Source organism: Pithys albifrons, chromosome 4, assembly GCF_047495875.1.
Source record: "Pithys albifrons albifrons isolate INPA30051 chromosome 4, PitAlb_v1, whole genome shotgun sequence".
Taxonomy (NCBI): Eukaryota; Metazoa; Chordata; class Aves; order Passeriformes; family Thamnophilidae; genus Pithys; species Pithys albifrons.
In genome coordinates this window covers 49,147,286-49,162,181 of record NC_092461.1, presented here as the reverse complement: position 1 = coordinate 49,162,181, position 14,896 = coordinate 49,147,286, and the positions used below count along the sequence as shown (strand labels likewise).

Genomic DNA, 14,896 nt, shown 5'->3' with positions numbered 1-14,896 from the left:
CCTGGAGGAGGAGGAGGAGAAGGGAGCCTGATGATCCTCAGTGGAGATGATTCCATAGTCTGTGCACCCTCCCTGTGGCTGCCGGCCAGTGCTCCCCAGTCCGAGCAAGGGCCAGAACATCCTCAGCCACTTTGCACCCAGGCAAGGTACACAATGCACAGGTAGGGGCTTCAAGGGATTCTGGTGTCCCTTGTCTCTGTCATTTAGAACTTTGGATATTGTTTTTAAAGGCAGCTGGCTGCCATAATGACTGAGGCCTGCCCTCTCTCCATTCCCAAGCATGGTAAGTGGGAGTTGGGCCAGTTTGGCTCCTCTGGACTGCATCTGCTTCCTGCAGCTTTTTTATGTTTTGTGAGAGAAACTCAAGCCTCACCCAGGCAGGGGATAAGGAAAACTGGGTGGTGAGATCTGTGCAGCACAGCTGACTAGGCAGAAGAATAGCTTTTGTTTTCTTCCATGGAGTTTTCTGAGGAGCAGAAACACCTGCCTAAGAAGCAAGTTACTAAAGAGCACACCAGGAATACACAAGCAGTAAATGAGAAAAGGGGGTTTCACACTATCTACTGTTACCCGAGTACTGCTCTTTGAGACAGCCTTTACATTTTATTACCCAATGATACCTATTCAAGTTGCTTAATCATCACATGCAACAATATCTCCACTCATTCATGTATTGAGTACCAGAGAATTCCAGCTTTTTATCCAGAGCAGACAATTAGAGGAACACTGATTGATGCAGCGCAAACCCAACTGACCCATTTACACTGACAAATTCTAGTGGTGTGTGTAATAGAGTGTGCTGGTGGTTTAAGAGGGAGATACATGAGTTTCAGGGCCAAAACCAACTAACAACAAGCAGCAGACTGTTCTTATTAAATGAAATTGACATGCCTATCAGTTTTAGTCCCCTAAACCTGATTATCCTGGCTGCTGTTTCAGAATACCCCAAATGATGGGATGTCCTGTCCCAACAAGGTTTAGGACCTACCACAAATTAATATAATTAGCAATAGAAATAAGTTAAATTATTTGGAGATAACTTCTGAAAATCACGCCTGCCCTTTTACCAGTGCACAGCAAATGTCTACTTACGTGGTAGACATTTAAAGATTTAAATACAGAGGAAAAATTCTGCAAGGGAAATGTACCTCAAGGATCAACAAAGCAGTAGTTTGCACCTCCACAAAAATCCACCAGCTTCTGTTAGCTTTCTTTTATATAAATGAATTCAATCACATTTGTAACACTGAAATACAGAAAAGCACTTATGGAACTGCAGAAGAGTTTACAAGCAGAGTAAACATACATATGCAATATAGCATCGCACATAGTTTTGCAAGATTCCAGATTACTCAGCTGTACCTATGATGTCTTGTTCAGAACAAGCTCTCTGCTGGGGGTGGGAGCTGTAGTCCTTCCTTAGCTCCCAAAAGCCGCATGTCACGGCAGTTGTCCTGCCCTGGCCTCCATGGACCCGAACCTGCACTCGATCACAAGCACATGCCCTCAGAGTTGTGCAGGTGTTTCTGCATGGGAAGGGATTCTGTTCCACAGGACCACGTCCACTGTCACATCCTGAAAGCATGGCACAATTCCTGAAGGTGCAGAACACTCCACATCAGGGAGAACAGGCACTTCCACAGGGTACCCTGTGGCTCCTTAACAGCTCTCCTACTCTGCTAACTGCAATGAATGGAGGTGCAGCAGCAGCACACATTGTTAGCACACTGTTGGACAGACACAGACCTAAGAGGCTCACTAACACAGCTTTGCATTCCCAAAAGTCCCAAAATTTTACCTACTAAGGCATTCCAAATGCAGTCATCACTGCTTTAACTATAATGCATCTTCCCTCCATCCCCCAAAAGGTGTTAACTGTTTGGGAGATTACTTAGCTGCCTTTTAAAAATGGTTTATAAATCTAATTTTTATATGAAAATGCCATTTCAGGCAAATTGAAAAAAAATTCATTTATAAATTAAAGTCAAATCTGCTTTTCATCTTAGCACTACCCACTGTAGGAAAATCAGTTTGTGAATAACTTCATTATGTCTAAAGCATAAAATCTCCCTAAGTCTCCTTGCAGAGAAACCTTACTATAGGTTGTGGCAGCAACCTATTTTCAAATAGGTTTGCATGACTATTCACATTTGTGTTAGCTGCCACTGCCACTGGACATAGGGATACTGAAAAGTTTCACTATTGTGGAAAAAAAAGTCCCGAGACACCTGGGAGCAAACAATTGCCTCTTGTTATACTAAACAGTCTATTACTATTATAGTTACTTGTGGTGATAAGACAAAAAAACCCTTTATATTATCAGAGGGGGAAAAATAATCTCTCACAGGATTGTTTCAAGCAAGACATCCTCTCAAGTTATCCTCTCAGACAACTCCACAAAAAATCCTTAACAGAGATATAAAAATTAAAAGCCCTCTATGCTTCTCAGTTGAGCAAATCTCCTGAGTAGATACTCAGTAAGATACTCAAGGAACTGCAAATGAAAACCACAAACTCAATTTCCAACCAGCAAAGGACCCACTGGAGTCCTGCTGATGCTGGGAAGTCCTGCCAGGCAATGACTACACTGTGATGAAGGCCAGATTCCAGTTGTGAAGCCCATTCATGTCCTGCCCCCACAGACCATGTGGGAACTTCAGCACTTGGTCAGTTCAAGGACTGAAGCTTTCACATGACCCATTCACTTACACATTTTAAACATGTGTGGATATTCATTCCGCCTCAGGATATGCGGCAAGTGCTGAAATTCAGTTAATCCAACTTGCAGAACTTCCTATTTGACTTTGGCAGACCTGATATTAAATAGGCGAACTGAAGAGTTCAGAAGAAAGGAGAAATCCTACAAAGTTTGAAAAGAGAAGGGGAATCGGAGTGACTGAGTAAGGTATCTGTAGTTTGCCCTACAGGCTGGAAGCCAGAGAAATGCAGGTGTCAGTGAAAAATACAGACACAGAGGCAGCTCAAAATGGCATTTACAGATGCACACAAAAAGAGACATGATCCACAGGTCACAGGGCACTATAAAAAGGGAGTTAGGACACAGCAATGAGCATCTGAGGAGGAGATTACTACAAACCTATTGTACAGTCTTTCACCTGGTGTTAAGTGACCAAGAGCCATGCTGGATTCGGGCACCCCTGAGGAGCCAACAACACTGGAGGTGGTGATGACTGGGGAACTTCTCCCATCTGTACACCAAGGAGAGGTGCAACCCTGCTCCCTACACACTTCTCTTCAGATGCACATGCAAAGTAAGCTTTTGAAAAACAGCAGGTCTGTATAATTTACACAACTGCATACAAAGATAAACATAGTTTAAGAGTTGATGAAAATTTCCTTTCCTCTGCCTCCCTGCATGCTGCTGTACAAGGGCATTGCTTTGGATTCAGAAATGTATCTATTTACATCGTTATCACTGCATGTTATCTAATGACCAAATGACTAACTTGCAGGAAAGGAAAGTCATTCCCAAACCAAACAGATGGGGGAAAGGCCATGTGATGACAAGTTCATACAATTTTTCCCCTCCTGTAAAATCATCAGAGCTGGAGCAAGCAATTTACCTTCTGTGTTGGATACAGCTAGCTAAGGAACAGAAACCAACGCCAAGAAGTGGCCATGAAAGTTAGAACTACGGTCAGTTTTCTCTAAATTCAGATTAGGAACTACTCTAGTAATTGGTTGTAACATTTTATTAGTAGCTACCTTTATCTCCTCTTTCAGCAGTTATGAACAGCTAAGGATTTAGACTATTTAAAAAGTGTAAACATTACAAAATTTCCTATAGCTGGTTTCTTTACCACATTTTAAGTGAACTAACAGAAGGGCTTAAGTCAAAGGGAGAGGAGGTGTATGATTTTAATAAACATTTTTCTTATTAAAATCTTGATATAGTTTAAATATACCATACAGAGGAAAAAAGCTATTTATAAAGCTACATACACATTTCAAGTCAATGACAGCATAAATCATTCTAAATTCCCTCTGCTTATCAGAATGCCTTGTGTGTGTATATATGGTGAGCTGCTGTGTTACCTGCATAACTTTTGTCTGCTATACATTACAGGACTTTAAAAAATGTTTAAGCTATATACAGAAATATATATACATATAACATATATTTATATGTTATACATACACATACACTTATATACATATACACACAATACATATATATATTTTTACACAGTACTTTACATGTATATGTGGCCTTTCATCCAAGAGTCTTGGATACTTTTTAGTACACATCAAGCCTCACAAAGCTTTGTGAGGGAGGGAGTTTTATTTTACAGACTGCACATCTGATGCCTATTCTAAACAGTTTCTTTTGTTGCTTTCTACTAACTTTATACATTTCAGTTAGAGGCGGTTTTGGTAGTGAAAATAATTACACCATTGGAAATCCCAGCATAAGGTATGTGTTGATTTGTACCTTTGTAACTTACCCTCCTTAGTATAAGAGATCAGCCACACCAGCATGGATTTTCTTTGTACTAAAACATCTCTAGATTTGTGCGGCTGCACTGCTTTGTATGTTTAATTGATACTAGCATAGTAAAATCTGATACACTTTCAAACTTAAATACACTGGAGGTCACAACAGGAAATCTTGAATAGACTTCAATCCTCATACATTGAAACTATTCTTTTCTAGGGTGATTGATTTAGAGGAAGTATGCAGAAATAATTCTACATCTGTCTTAATATTTATCTGCAGCTTAACTACACAAGCCTGAAACCAGGATTTTCAGCATCAATTTGGCAACTGGTGATGGGACTTCGTTATACTGTACTCCATACCTCTAGCAACTAAACAAATGATGAACACAGAGGCTCTTTTGAGTATCAGATGTAGGTAACTTCTGGTCATCCTCAGACTAGCTCACAGAAGGGAAAATCCAGTGAGCTCAGCCAAAGGTGAGTTCCACTCAGATTTTGATGGAACATTAGTTTAGGTCTTCCTAACAAAAGGAAGAAAAAAAATGACTAACATGGACTCATGGGATTGGAGAAGCAAGAAAGGGGGAACATCACCACCACAAAAGTTCTTACCCTTCAATACTTCAGTCTGCTAAGCTTTCAGAAATTTGTTGACACATGAAAAGTAGCTCCTTCCTTTATTAATCAATTCCTTACTCTCAAAAACCTCTCAAGCCTTAGGGGGAAAAAAGTCCTAGATTATGGTCAAAGACTGCCCTCCCCAAAAGCAACCAACCACTTCAAAAGCAAACATAACATGCACTTTGAGAATTTTATTCTAACCTAATTACCTTGAGATTTTTCAGAACAAGCCACTTTTCCTTCCAATCAGTTCTGTGAAAAGAAGGGGTTGCCTGGCCCATTTATTTCAAGATTCTCTGCTAACTGTAAAATGTGGGCTGAATGTCTTCTGCATGTCAATTTTTCAGCTACAAAATTCAGATTTTTAATGAACAACTATGTTTAGTGTATGCTGTTAGCTGAAGTATAAATGGCTGAATAAATAAAAACTATTGTTTCTTCAGTATGATTTGGTATTTTGTCTGTAATTTCTTTATTAAAAAACTGTAACAAGATACTTAAAAAAAGGCTAGATACAAAAGAAGTTAAGCAGCTCACGAACATTAAAGTTTTCCCAAAAAATGTATCTTCAATAATCATGATCTTATAAACATTTTACAGTTACCAGAAAGTGCCCAGGCTGAGTTTACATAGTTAGATAATGTAGTACAAGTGTTGGGTTAGAACTGGTAGTGGAACAATCTCCTGACTGTCTGTTCACTGTAACAAGGATACAAAAATGCTGATTGTGAACTATGAAATACTGTGCATTGGCCTCATCATATATGTACAGGGAAGAAAAAAAGACACTAAAGGTACAGATTACATGCAAAATATTAGTGATGGAATCTGATGCACCAGAGTTCAATGCAACAGAACAAAAATTGCAATGAAAGTGGTTTCGTAAGTGAACAATCCCAACTCTGGGATCTGAGCTGTCAGGAACTTTTTACAAGTTCAATATACATGATACACAACTGCAGCCAACCACAAATTAAACACCATTAAAAAAAAAAGTTAAAAACACAGAACATACTTAATTTTTTATTTCGAAATTCCCTACTCCCTCTATACAAGAACCTTTGCTGAAACACTTTCCACAAAGGCAGCAGTGAATTTTCAGAACATTTTACATATTTTCCCTCAGCAAAAAGATAAATCACAGTGTAAATTATATTGTTCTGCTGTCATCTTTGGCTGGGGCTAGGCAAAGGAGTTATTAACTAGCAAACTTGCAGTCACATATTGCTAGTGCTCCTTAGGCCTTCACGTTACAAATTTAGTACAGGAATGTTTGCATTTAAATCTTTGAAGTACCACCAGGGGTATGACAGCATTAACTTTCATAAACTTTTATAGACAAATGGAAAAATCTACAAAACTTAGCTAGTAATATTACACAGCAATACACACTTTTTATACTCTACACAAAACCAAAATTCTTGGTCTTAATGGCGAGTAACAATTTTTGTTTCAAAATCTGCTTAGAGGAATAGAGTGGGACATAAAGGCGAGAAATGCAAGTGTTTGCTGTAGGAAGATGTTGGTCATCTGGTGGCCTTATTGTGATGGATGGCATAGGCTGGAATCCCTCCTCACTGGCAGGCAATGATGGACTTGAGGTCCAAAAGTAAACCTGAAAGAAGAAGATGGCATTTAAAATTATGCTGTACAAGGCTGAAATTCATGCTGCCTACATGCTGTGTAGGGCATAGGTTAAAAAAGAACTGCACAGTCACAGCAAGTTTGATTTTCTTCTATATGCCAACTAAACTCCATCATCATGCTATGCTTCTGTAGTAGCTTCCTTCAATTTCCTTCCTCAACTGCTCATTGTTTAAACTGATAAAAGCAGGACTCAAAATTATCCTCCATCAACAAATCTTCAGTAAATGCTATGTCCCCCAGATAATCTGGGAAAGTGGTGACTGCCATCAATACAAAAATGCATCAGGAATCTCTCAAAAACCAGGTAGTGACTAACAGAGTGTAGTACTGGTACAGACAAAAGGCGTCAACAGAGAGTATTTGGTTTATTGTCTAAAGTGTGAAATACTGACTTGCAGAGCTGAGTCACTACCCAAGTGTAACCATAATACTCCTTAAAACATGTGCTCTAGAGTTTCCACTTTCCAGAGCAGTCTTTGTTTCCTTTTAGTAGACTGTAAGGGAGAAACAGTACTTTAACGAGTAGGAAGTTAAAAGCAAACAGTTTAAGGAATTGTACAACAAATACAATTTATACGCAAGTTTTAAAAAATGAAACTCCCTGAATATTATCTTGTTCTTTCATGCTTCTTGTCAGCTATTCCCAGAGGGCTCTGAGAACGACATAGTATCATTACTGACATTGTACAGAGGACACACATACTGCCCTCAGGAGACACACAAGTCAGATGAGTAGATGATCCATGAAGAGAACTCAACCTCAAAACCCGACTAGCCCACAACACGGTCAAGTAACCGTAGTTGCTCAGCTTAAGAACAACTGTGCAGACTAAAGCTCTATTTCCATAAGAGCCCTATGAATATGGATAAGAACACACCATGCTTTCAGTTGCGAGAAGGTCTAGGATTCACACCTGGTTTCCAGAACTGACAGTCTAACCCAACCCAACCACCCTGCTCTGATACTTTAACTCTTCACATACAAAGTCTCTGCAGGTAGACACAGTTAAAAACATTAATGATGAACAGTTACTACAATTCTTCTCCAGGTTTCCACTGGGAATGAGCAACTTACTAGATCTTGTCTTTCTGTCATACTCATCTTCTCAACTATGGACCAAAACCAACGCTTGAATTGCAAAAGCTTCTCAGCATTTTCTCCTGTGTAAAATAAAAAAGAAGTACAATTCAGCTGCTACACTGGACAATAACATTAAGAAATCCATTTGACATGTGATTCAAGCTGGATCTCAGCCACAAGCACATTCATAAAGTTATTGGAGACATGAGTAATTTAAAAACTAATACACGTATCTCTGAATGCAAGGCTAACTCTGACATATCTCAGTACAGCTCTCACCTCTCCCTCCCAAAAAGCCTAATGGCAGCTAAATACAATTTAAAGTTATGTAAGAAATATTAGACTTGCATCCATCCACTTATAGTCATAGACTTAGGTCATAATTTTCACGAGAAAGATATACAACCAATTATACTATCCTTTTATTTAATATCAAGTGACAACACAGCTGGGAAACATGCTTTTCCCACCCTCCCCTAATTAAGGTAAATATTTTCAAAGGAAAATAAAAAAACCAAAACAACCCAAGTAATAATTTTATTACAGCTTTCACTGACTTATTAACATCAAATTTGAAGAGGTAAGTCAATGCTGGTAACTACTCCACACAGAACAGTGTTAAGTTATCCCTGCAACTCCATTTATGAGTAAGTTATTTCATACCTGACTCATCATTGAAAGAGGTAAAGCTGATGAGCATTTGCACATTGACTTCACCACAGCCATTTACCAGAAGTCTGAAATCTTCTGCTGTTAAATCTTCTAATGAATTCTTTGGAAGTACATCCAGGAGACCCTTCCTCATAGCCTTAAGTGAAAATCACAAGATGCACATTGTAACCATGTAAGATGGACTTTAAATGCATTGCTGAAAAGTTTCATGTGAAATTCTCCATTAACTCAAAACTCATTATTCTCTGAGCTGTTCTTTTCTTTCTAAGCTTTATCATCTGAGATGTAACTTTCTGAAACAAAGAACTGCACCAATCTGTTAAACCCGATTACAGCAAAAAAAAGCAGTAATAGTTTGAGCTCGTATTTCACCAGGAACAGCAGCACATGCACACTCCAATGCTAAAAAGTTCAGGTATTTTGCTGAGCTGCACTGAATCTGAGGAGGATTTTGTAAAACAATGCATCTTGCATGTTACTTTAACTTTGCTTCTTCACTTACATGCCAACTCTGCTTTAACTCATATATTCTATATAAATAAGTACTATCCTCAAAAGATTGAAAATTCCATTTTCAAAATGGAATATTACGAATAAATTTGCTTTAGTAAATTCCAAGATGAATACAAGTGTAATGGTTTCCAACTCTTAAAATAGTGAAACTATTAATAGAGACAGGCATGGAGATCAAGTAGCTTAATTCCAGGAGCATGTTCTTTCTGTGAGAAGTTTGGACCTCAGCTGCACAGAGCTGATCTGGCACTCTGCTGACCCATCTCAGATGTGCAGCAGGAAACACAATCAGCACAACTGACCAAGTTTAGATGTAGCATCATATGACAGACTGGACCTTCAATAACTGTCTACAAAAATATATTATTCTCTTTTACTTTAAAAGGGCTTCAACAAGAAAATTATTTCTAATATGGTTTTCTAGCCAATTTTTAGGTTTGTTGCCAGGCTAGTAATATAAGAACAAAGTTGTCTGTATCATAACTGATTTTTCCTTTTAAAACAGATGCAAATCAAAAATTCAGGGTGATGTATGTAAATATTTTGAATTTGCTTTTCTTCATTTGTAAGAGTAAAAAAATCAAAGGTGATAAATTCCTAGAACAAAGAGGCTGCCAAATACAAAGCTGAAGTTCCAAGAGGATATGTGCCACGTGAGCTGAAAAAATGAACATATATGCTTAACCAACAAGATACACTATAAAAGAAATTATCTTTCACTCTATTAAAAAAAGAAAGTACTCAGTCTTTATAGTACTCCATAAACAGCTATACAATTACAAAAAAAAAAAGGAAATTAAATACTTTTAATCAAGCTGTCAAGAGTTCAAAAGAAACCCAATCAGCAATACCATAATGAAGCAAATAATTAACAAACTGACATCTTAAGAGATTTTTTCTTCTTTTAAAAAACATTCCATCAAAGACTTACATGTAGAGGCTGTTCTGCTACTACCAACATTCGGTGTTCTGCGTATTTCCGGACATACTCATATACATTCTGAGGAGTGACTGGTATATTTACACCATTGGAAATAAGTTCAACCTATGGAAAAGAACCAAGGACCATTTAAAAGGGGGAGAAGAAAAAGGAAAAAAGGAAGTGAGATTATTAAAACCACCACAGAATGCTGCACAGTGATTTACTGCTTAATGTATTATCTCCAAAACCAAGCAAATTTACTAGTACAGGTTAGTTTTAGATTCCTTACAATTGACTATGCCAACCAGCCTTCATGGTAGGCTCTACATCACCATAAAGAAAAAAAAAACATGCTTCACTGTCTAAGGAGAACACTGCATTTGGATCTAGGAAAAGTACAGTGTGATGGCTGCCACCTCAGAAGAGCGTGATTATGTGTACACTGCAACCCGGATAAACTGTCAAATTCTAGACACAGATGTCGCTGTGCTTACCTGCCCTCCACCCTCCTCCTTACACAGGTCTATTGCAAAGGCCAAGTCCATTGCTGCAAACACCGCATCAGCATCTGTACTCTGGGAGGCAAGGATGAGTTGCCGAAGGCTTTCATACATAACCGGATCGAAAAAAGCAAAGTCGTGCCAGTTCACCTGTACAAAAAGCACAGATTTTTGAAACTACACATTTGAAACATACCAGTTGTTAAGAACGTATTCAGAATTACGTATCTGTGCCTGATCCAGCATACAGCAGTGCAAAGCCCATGCAACAAAACATAAAACACATGGAAATAAATGCAGTCAAACTCCTATTTTCAGCCCACTTTAGAAGGTACATTAGAATATTGGAAAGAATACACATTTAACAAGAAAAACCTGAAGAAAAGAATTAGAAGGGAATTGCTCTTGGAATATAAAATGTAATGTTTAGAGGCCATTTCTGCCATTAACCCTTTTTCATTAAAGATTATACCTATGTTGTGTAACTGATTATGTGATCAAAATTGTTTTTAAGGAAAGACCAGCAGTAATGAATCTTGGTTTAAGTTTCTTGCATCAGACAGAACTTACAATGCCACTGATTAATGCATGAAATGTGCAGTACAGTATTAGTGTTTAATTGGGTGGGTAAACATTTTTGTCAAAAGTTTAGGTAATTATTGCTTTGAATGAAATTATACCTACACCTGAGACAAAATTTTAATTACAAATTAATGCAATGAGTCCTCTCAAATATCCCAAAAAATGCTTTTCTATAAGCTAAGACACTATGTTTTAGTACTGTCTGTCTATCAGTGCCTTTCCTGTTTTTTCAGTCTCAGGAAGAGAAAAAGGGGAGGCAATAAGCAGTTTCAGAAGAGAGTCAAAGGCTAACCTATTACAAACCATTACATCTTAGTCAATACCTGACTTCAAGTACATCTACTCTGTTCAGAATCTGGGAAATGAAAAAATTAGTACTCCTCAAATTGAAGACATCAATGCAATTCCAGTATCAACTCTGCTGGTCAATATGTATGTGGTTAAGGAAAAAAACCCAGATTTTAAAGATGAGATTTTAAGTAACTACAAGAAATTTAAATTTTTATATTCAACTTACCTTTCTGCCAAGTAGAACTTTGATTACATGTCTATTTAACGTGATGGGACATAGTTCATTCTGCAACAAGCACAATCCTAGGATTCTGAAAATAAATATTTGGGGTTTGTTTTGGTACAATAGAAATTACACTATAGATCTTTCAGAATTTACAATTTAACAGGAAGAGAAACCTCAAATTGACGCATGTAAATTTCCCACTACTTAGCTCAGGGTGAGAAATACAGAGCATAAAACTGGGATCATTGGTACTCTCCCTGGTCTTGTGTATATTTGTCTTCTACTTTTTTTCAGACTAGAAAGATAATGGTAGCATACCTGCCAATGTTTCGGAAACAATTCAGCCGTGCTTCTGTGTTTTTACCAGGTCTTGGTGTATAAAAACCTCGTTTTCCAGGTTGGTAGAAAAGTGGTGCATTATCATCCCCATCATCTGTATCATCTAATTCCATATCTACCACACTGCGGCTGGATCCATGTCGCTTTCTGTTTTCCTGTTTTGAAAGTCAAAATAGAAATGAGCAAACTTACTTCTAGTTATGGGCACACATCAACAAGCTATTTGCTATTAAACCTAAAGATTCAAGTTCCATTCATTTAAAATTTCCATATTTCTCAATGGTAACATTTTATGCTTTTGACTAATTTCTGGTTAATCTTTTCAAAAGAAAATAGAAAATGTAACTCCACAAGATGATTAAACAGAACTTTGTCTTGCATAATAAAAAAAGATTCCACTTGCTTGCATTTTTAAAATTAACTAATACAACTGAATCCTATGTACATTTCATTTGTGCAACAAGTTGTTACCTGCACTTTATCTGAAGAGTCTAGCAATCCAAGATCCAATATGCTGTCAGCACCATTCTCCCTTGAAAAGGGAATAAAAAAGCATATTTAATTTCACAGTCATAAAATCATACCATGGTCTGGGTTGGAAGGGATCTTAAAAGATCTTAAAGATCATCTAGTTCCAACAACCCTGCTGTGGGCAGGGACATTTTCCACTAGGCCAGGATTCGCAAAGCTCCATCCACCCTGGCCTTGAACTCTGTCAGGGATTGGGCACCCATAACATCTCTGGGCAACCTGTGCCAGTGCCTCACCACTCTCACAGGAAAGAATTTTATCCTAATATCTAATCAAAACCTACTCTCAGTTTGAAGCCATTCCCCCTTGTCCTGTCACCACATGTCCTTGTTAAAAAGCCTCTCTACATCTTTATTGTAGGCTTCCTTCAGGTACTGGAAGGCCACAATGAGGTCACCCCTACGCCTTCTCTTTTCCAGCCCGAACTATCCCAATTCTCTCAACCTTTCCTCATAGGAGAGGTGCTCCATTCCTCTGATTAACTTGGTGGCCCTCCTCTGGATTCACTCCAACAGATCAATGTCCTTCCTATGCTAGGGAGCCTGGAGCAGGACACAGCACTCCAGGTCTCACAAGGGCAGAGTGGAGGGGCAGAATCCCCTCCCTTGACCTGCTGGCCATGCTTCTTTTGATGCAGCCCAGGATATCTTTGGCTTTCTGGGCCGCAAGGGCCTATTTTGGGCTCATGTCCAGTCTCCCATCCACCAGGAACCCCAAGTCCTTTTCGGCCCAGCTGCTCTCAATAAAGAATTGTCATATTCTGAAACCAGTCAGAATAGATTAAACCAAAGCCAAGTCACTTGTCCAAAGAAAAATATCTAGAATATCAAGGGAAAAGCTGCATTTGTTGGAGTTAGATGTAGAACAGTACAAGTGCTTTGGCCACAAAATCAGTTCTCACTTCTTACCTAAATTCTAATACTTTACCTGCCATGTGCAATAATGAGTTCCATTGCTTCATCAACTCTTGCTCTTAGGGAATCTTCACTAGCTAGTAACAGCAGCAGTTGAGCAGGAGACAATTCCAACAACATTCCTGTGATTTTACTTGCAAATGCCTGGGCATAACAGAACGATAAATGTTACTACTCTCCTCCAATTTTCTCATTTTCAAATACAGCTTTTATGAAAGTTTTGGTATTTTAAATATAGAACACATTGAAGATAATTCTATTAAATATAGAATACATTACAAGATACCTTCTAAGCTAAACAACAAATTACAAACCCAAAACCTTACGAAAATTACAAAGAATATAAAAATCAGTCCTATGTGTTCAAATATTTTCAGTTATGTTAAACATTAATGGATAAGAAAATCAACTTTTACATTAAAAGATGACAAGAACAATCATTAAGTGTATTAGAGAAGTCTTACTGGTTGCATTGCTTGCACTCGAGGGTAGAGCCTTTCTCCAAGGGCTTGTCTGTGGGCTGGAAGAGGGTCAGGGTCATCACTAGGATTTCCTTCTGATGCCGGTCTGAAAGGCCGTGTGTCAATGGACAGTTGCCTCCTGAAGTCCCTTAGGAAAATCAGAGCAGTTGGTACTCATTTCAGAGGAAATACGCAAAATTCCTCTGGCACAGTATCATCTGCACACAGACTCAGATTAGCATTAGCTGTAATGCTGGAATAGTAGTGTTGCTCTCAGCTGCTTGGAGAGAATGAATCAGAAACAGAGAATCAAAATGACCCAGAGATTTTAATATCACTATTACTGATATTTTATTTTGGATACAGCAGTCAGACATGCCACCAATGACAACATTGTTTCTAAACCACCTCACAATTTTATTCTAGTACACAAGGTTTTTGTTATTGTTTTGGCAGAAGAGATTGATGGCCTATGGTTAAGACATCATCAGTTCCAAAATTAAGCATAATTATTCTTTAACGAATTAAGAGCATATACTGAATTTCAAGAAATTACCCAGAAAATTTTTCCTGAAAGTGCAGCAACTCCCTTAATTCAAGGAAGTAAAAATATCTTTCCTGGAGATATGCAAGGCAATTACTCTATTTGACAAAGTACCTTCAACAAATTAAAATTTATCACTTACCTATCCCTATCTCTCCGAGAACCAGTTCGCAAGCCACTACTTCTCCGCATTTCTCTCTCTCGCTCCCTTTCCCGATCTCTCTCTCCCCTATTTCGCAATCTCTGCATCAGACCTGAAGGGCAAAAAACCTCATAAACTTAAACATCTTTATATTTCTCTCTCCTACCTAAGTTTCAGTCTAAGGAGAACACAGTTTTGAAAAAACTTGAAAGACATCAATGAGACACAACCACTTTACTTGAAACAGTGATTGGGGTTCAGCCAAACTTAATAGAAGAACCTGAAACTTTGAGAATTTATATATACTTTCAAAAACATTAACACATACTTGTGATAAGTCAGATGGAACAGCCACATTAAAATGTGTTAGCTCTTAATATCTAAATTCTTGACAATTCTTACTTACTGGAGAAAAGGATGCTCAAAAAAACTTGAGTGCATCTAAAACA

The 14,896-nt window shown here is 38.1% G+C and overlaps 1 protein-coding gene across 1 annotated transcript in view; it reads right to left on the bottom strand.

The window, feature by feature from the left end:
• Positions 1-6,078: 6,078 nt before the first annotated feature.
• Positions 6,079-14,896, bottom strand: part of UBR5 (ubiquitin protein ligase E3 component n-recognin 5) — an 81,936-nt gene continuing 73,118 nt past the window's right edge. Inside the window, exons 49-59 of the mRNA XM_071554055.1 lie at positions 14,448-14,559; positions 13,765-13,909; positions 13,314-13,444; positions 12,327-12,387; positions 11,835-12,010; positions 11,517-11,601; positions 10,412-10,567; positions 9,927-10,040; positions 8,474-8,618; positions 7,805-7,890; positions 6,079-6,697 (exon numbers count right to left, since the gene is read on the bottom strand). Coding sequence (XP_071410156.1) covers positions 6,485-6,697; positions 7,805-7,890; positions 8,474-8,618; positions 9,927-10,040; positions 10,412-10,567; positions 11,517-11,601; positions 11,835-12,010; positions 12,327-12,387; positions 13,314-13,444; positions 13,765-13,909; positions 14,448-14,559 — 1,424 coding nt within the window. The 3' untranslated portion in view covers positions 6,079-6,484. The remainder of the gene's footprint in view (positions 6,698-7,804; positions 7,891-8,473; positions 8,619-9,926; positions 10,041-10,411; positions 10,568-11,516; positions 11,602-11,834; positions 12,011-12,326; positions 12,388-13,313; positions 13,445-13,764; positions 13,910-14,447; positions 14,560-14,896) is intronic.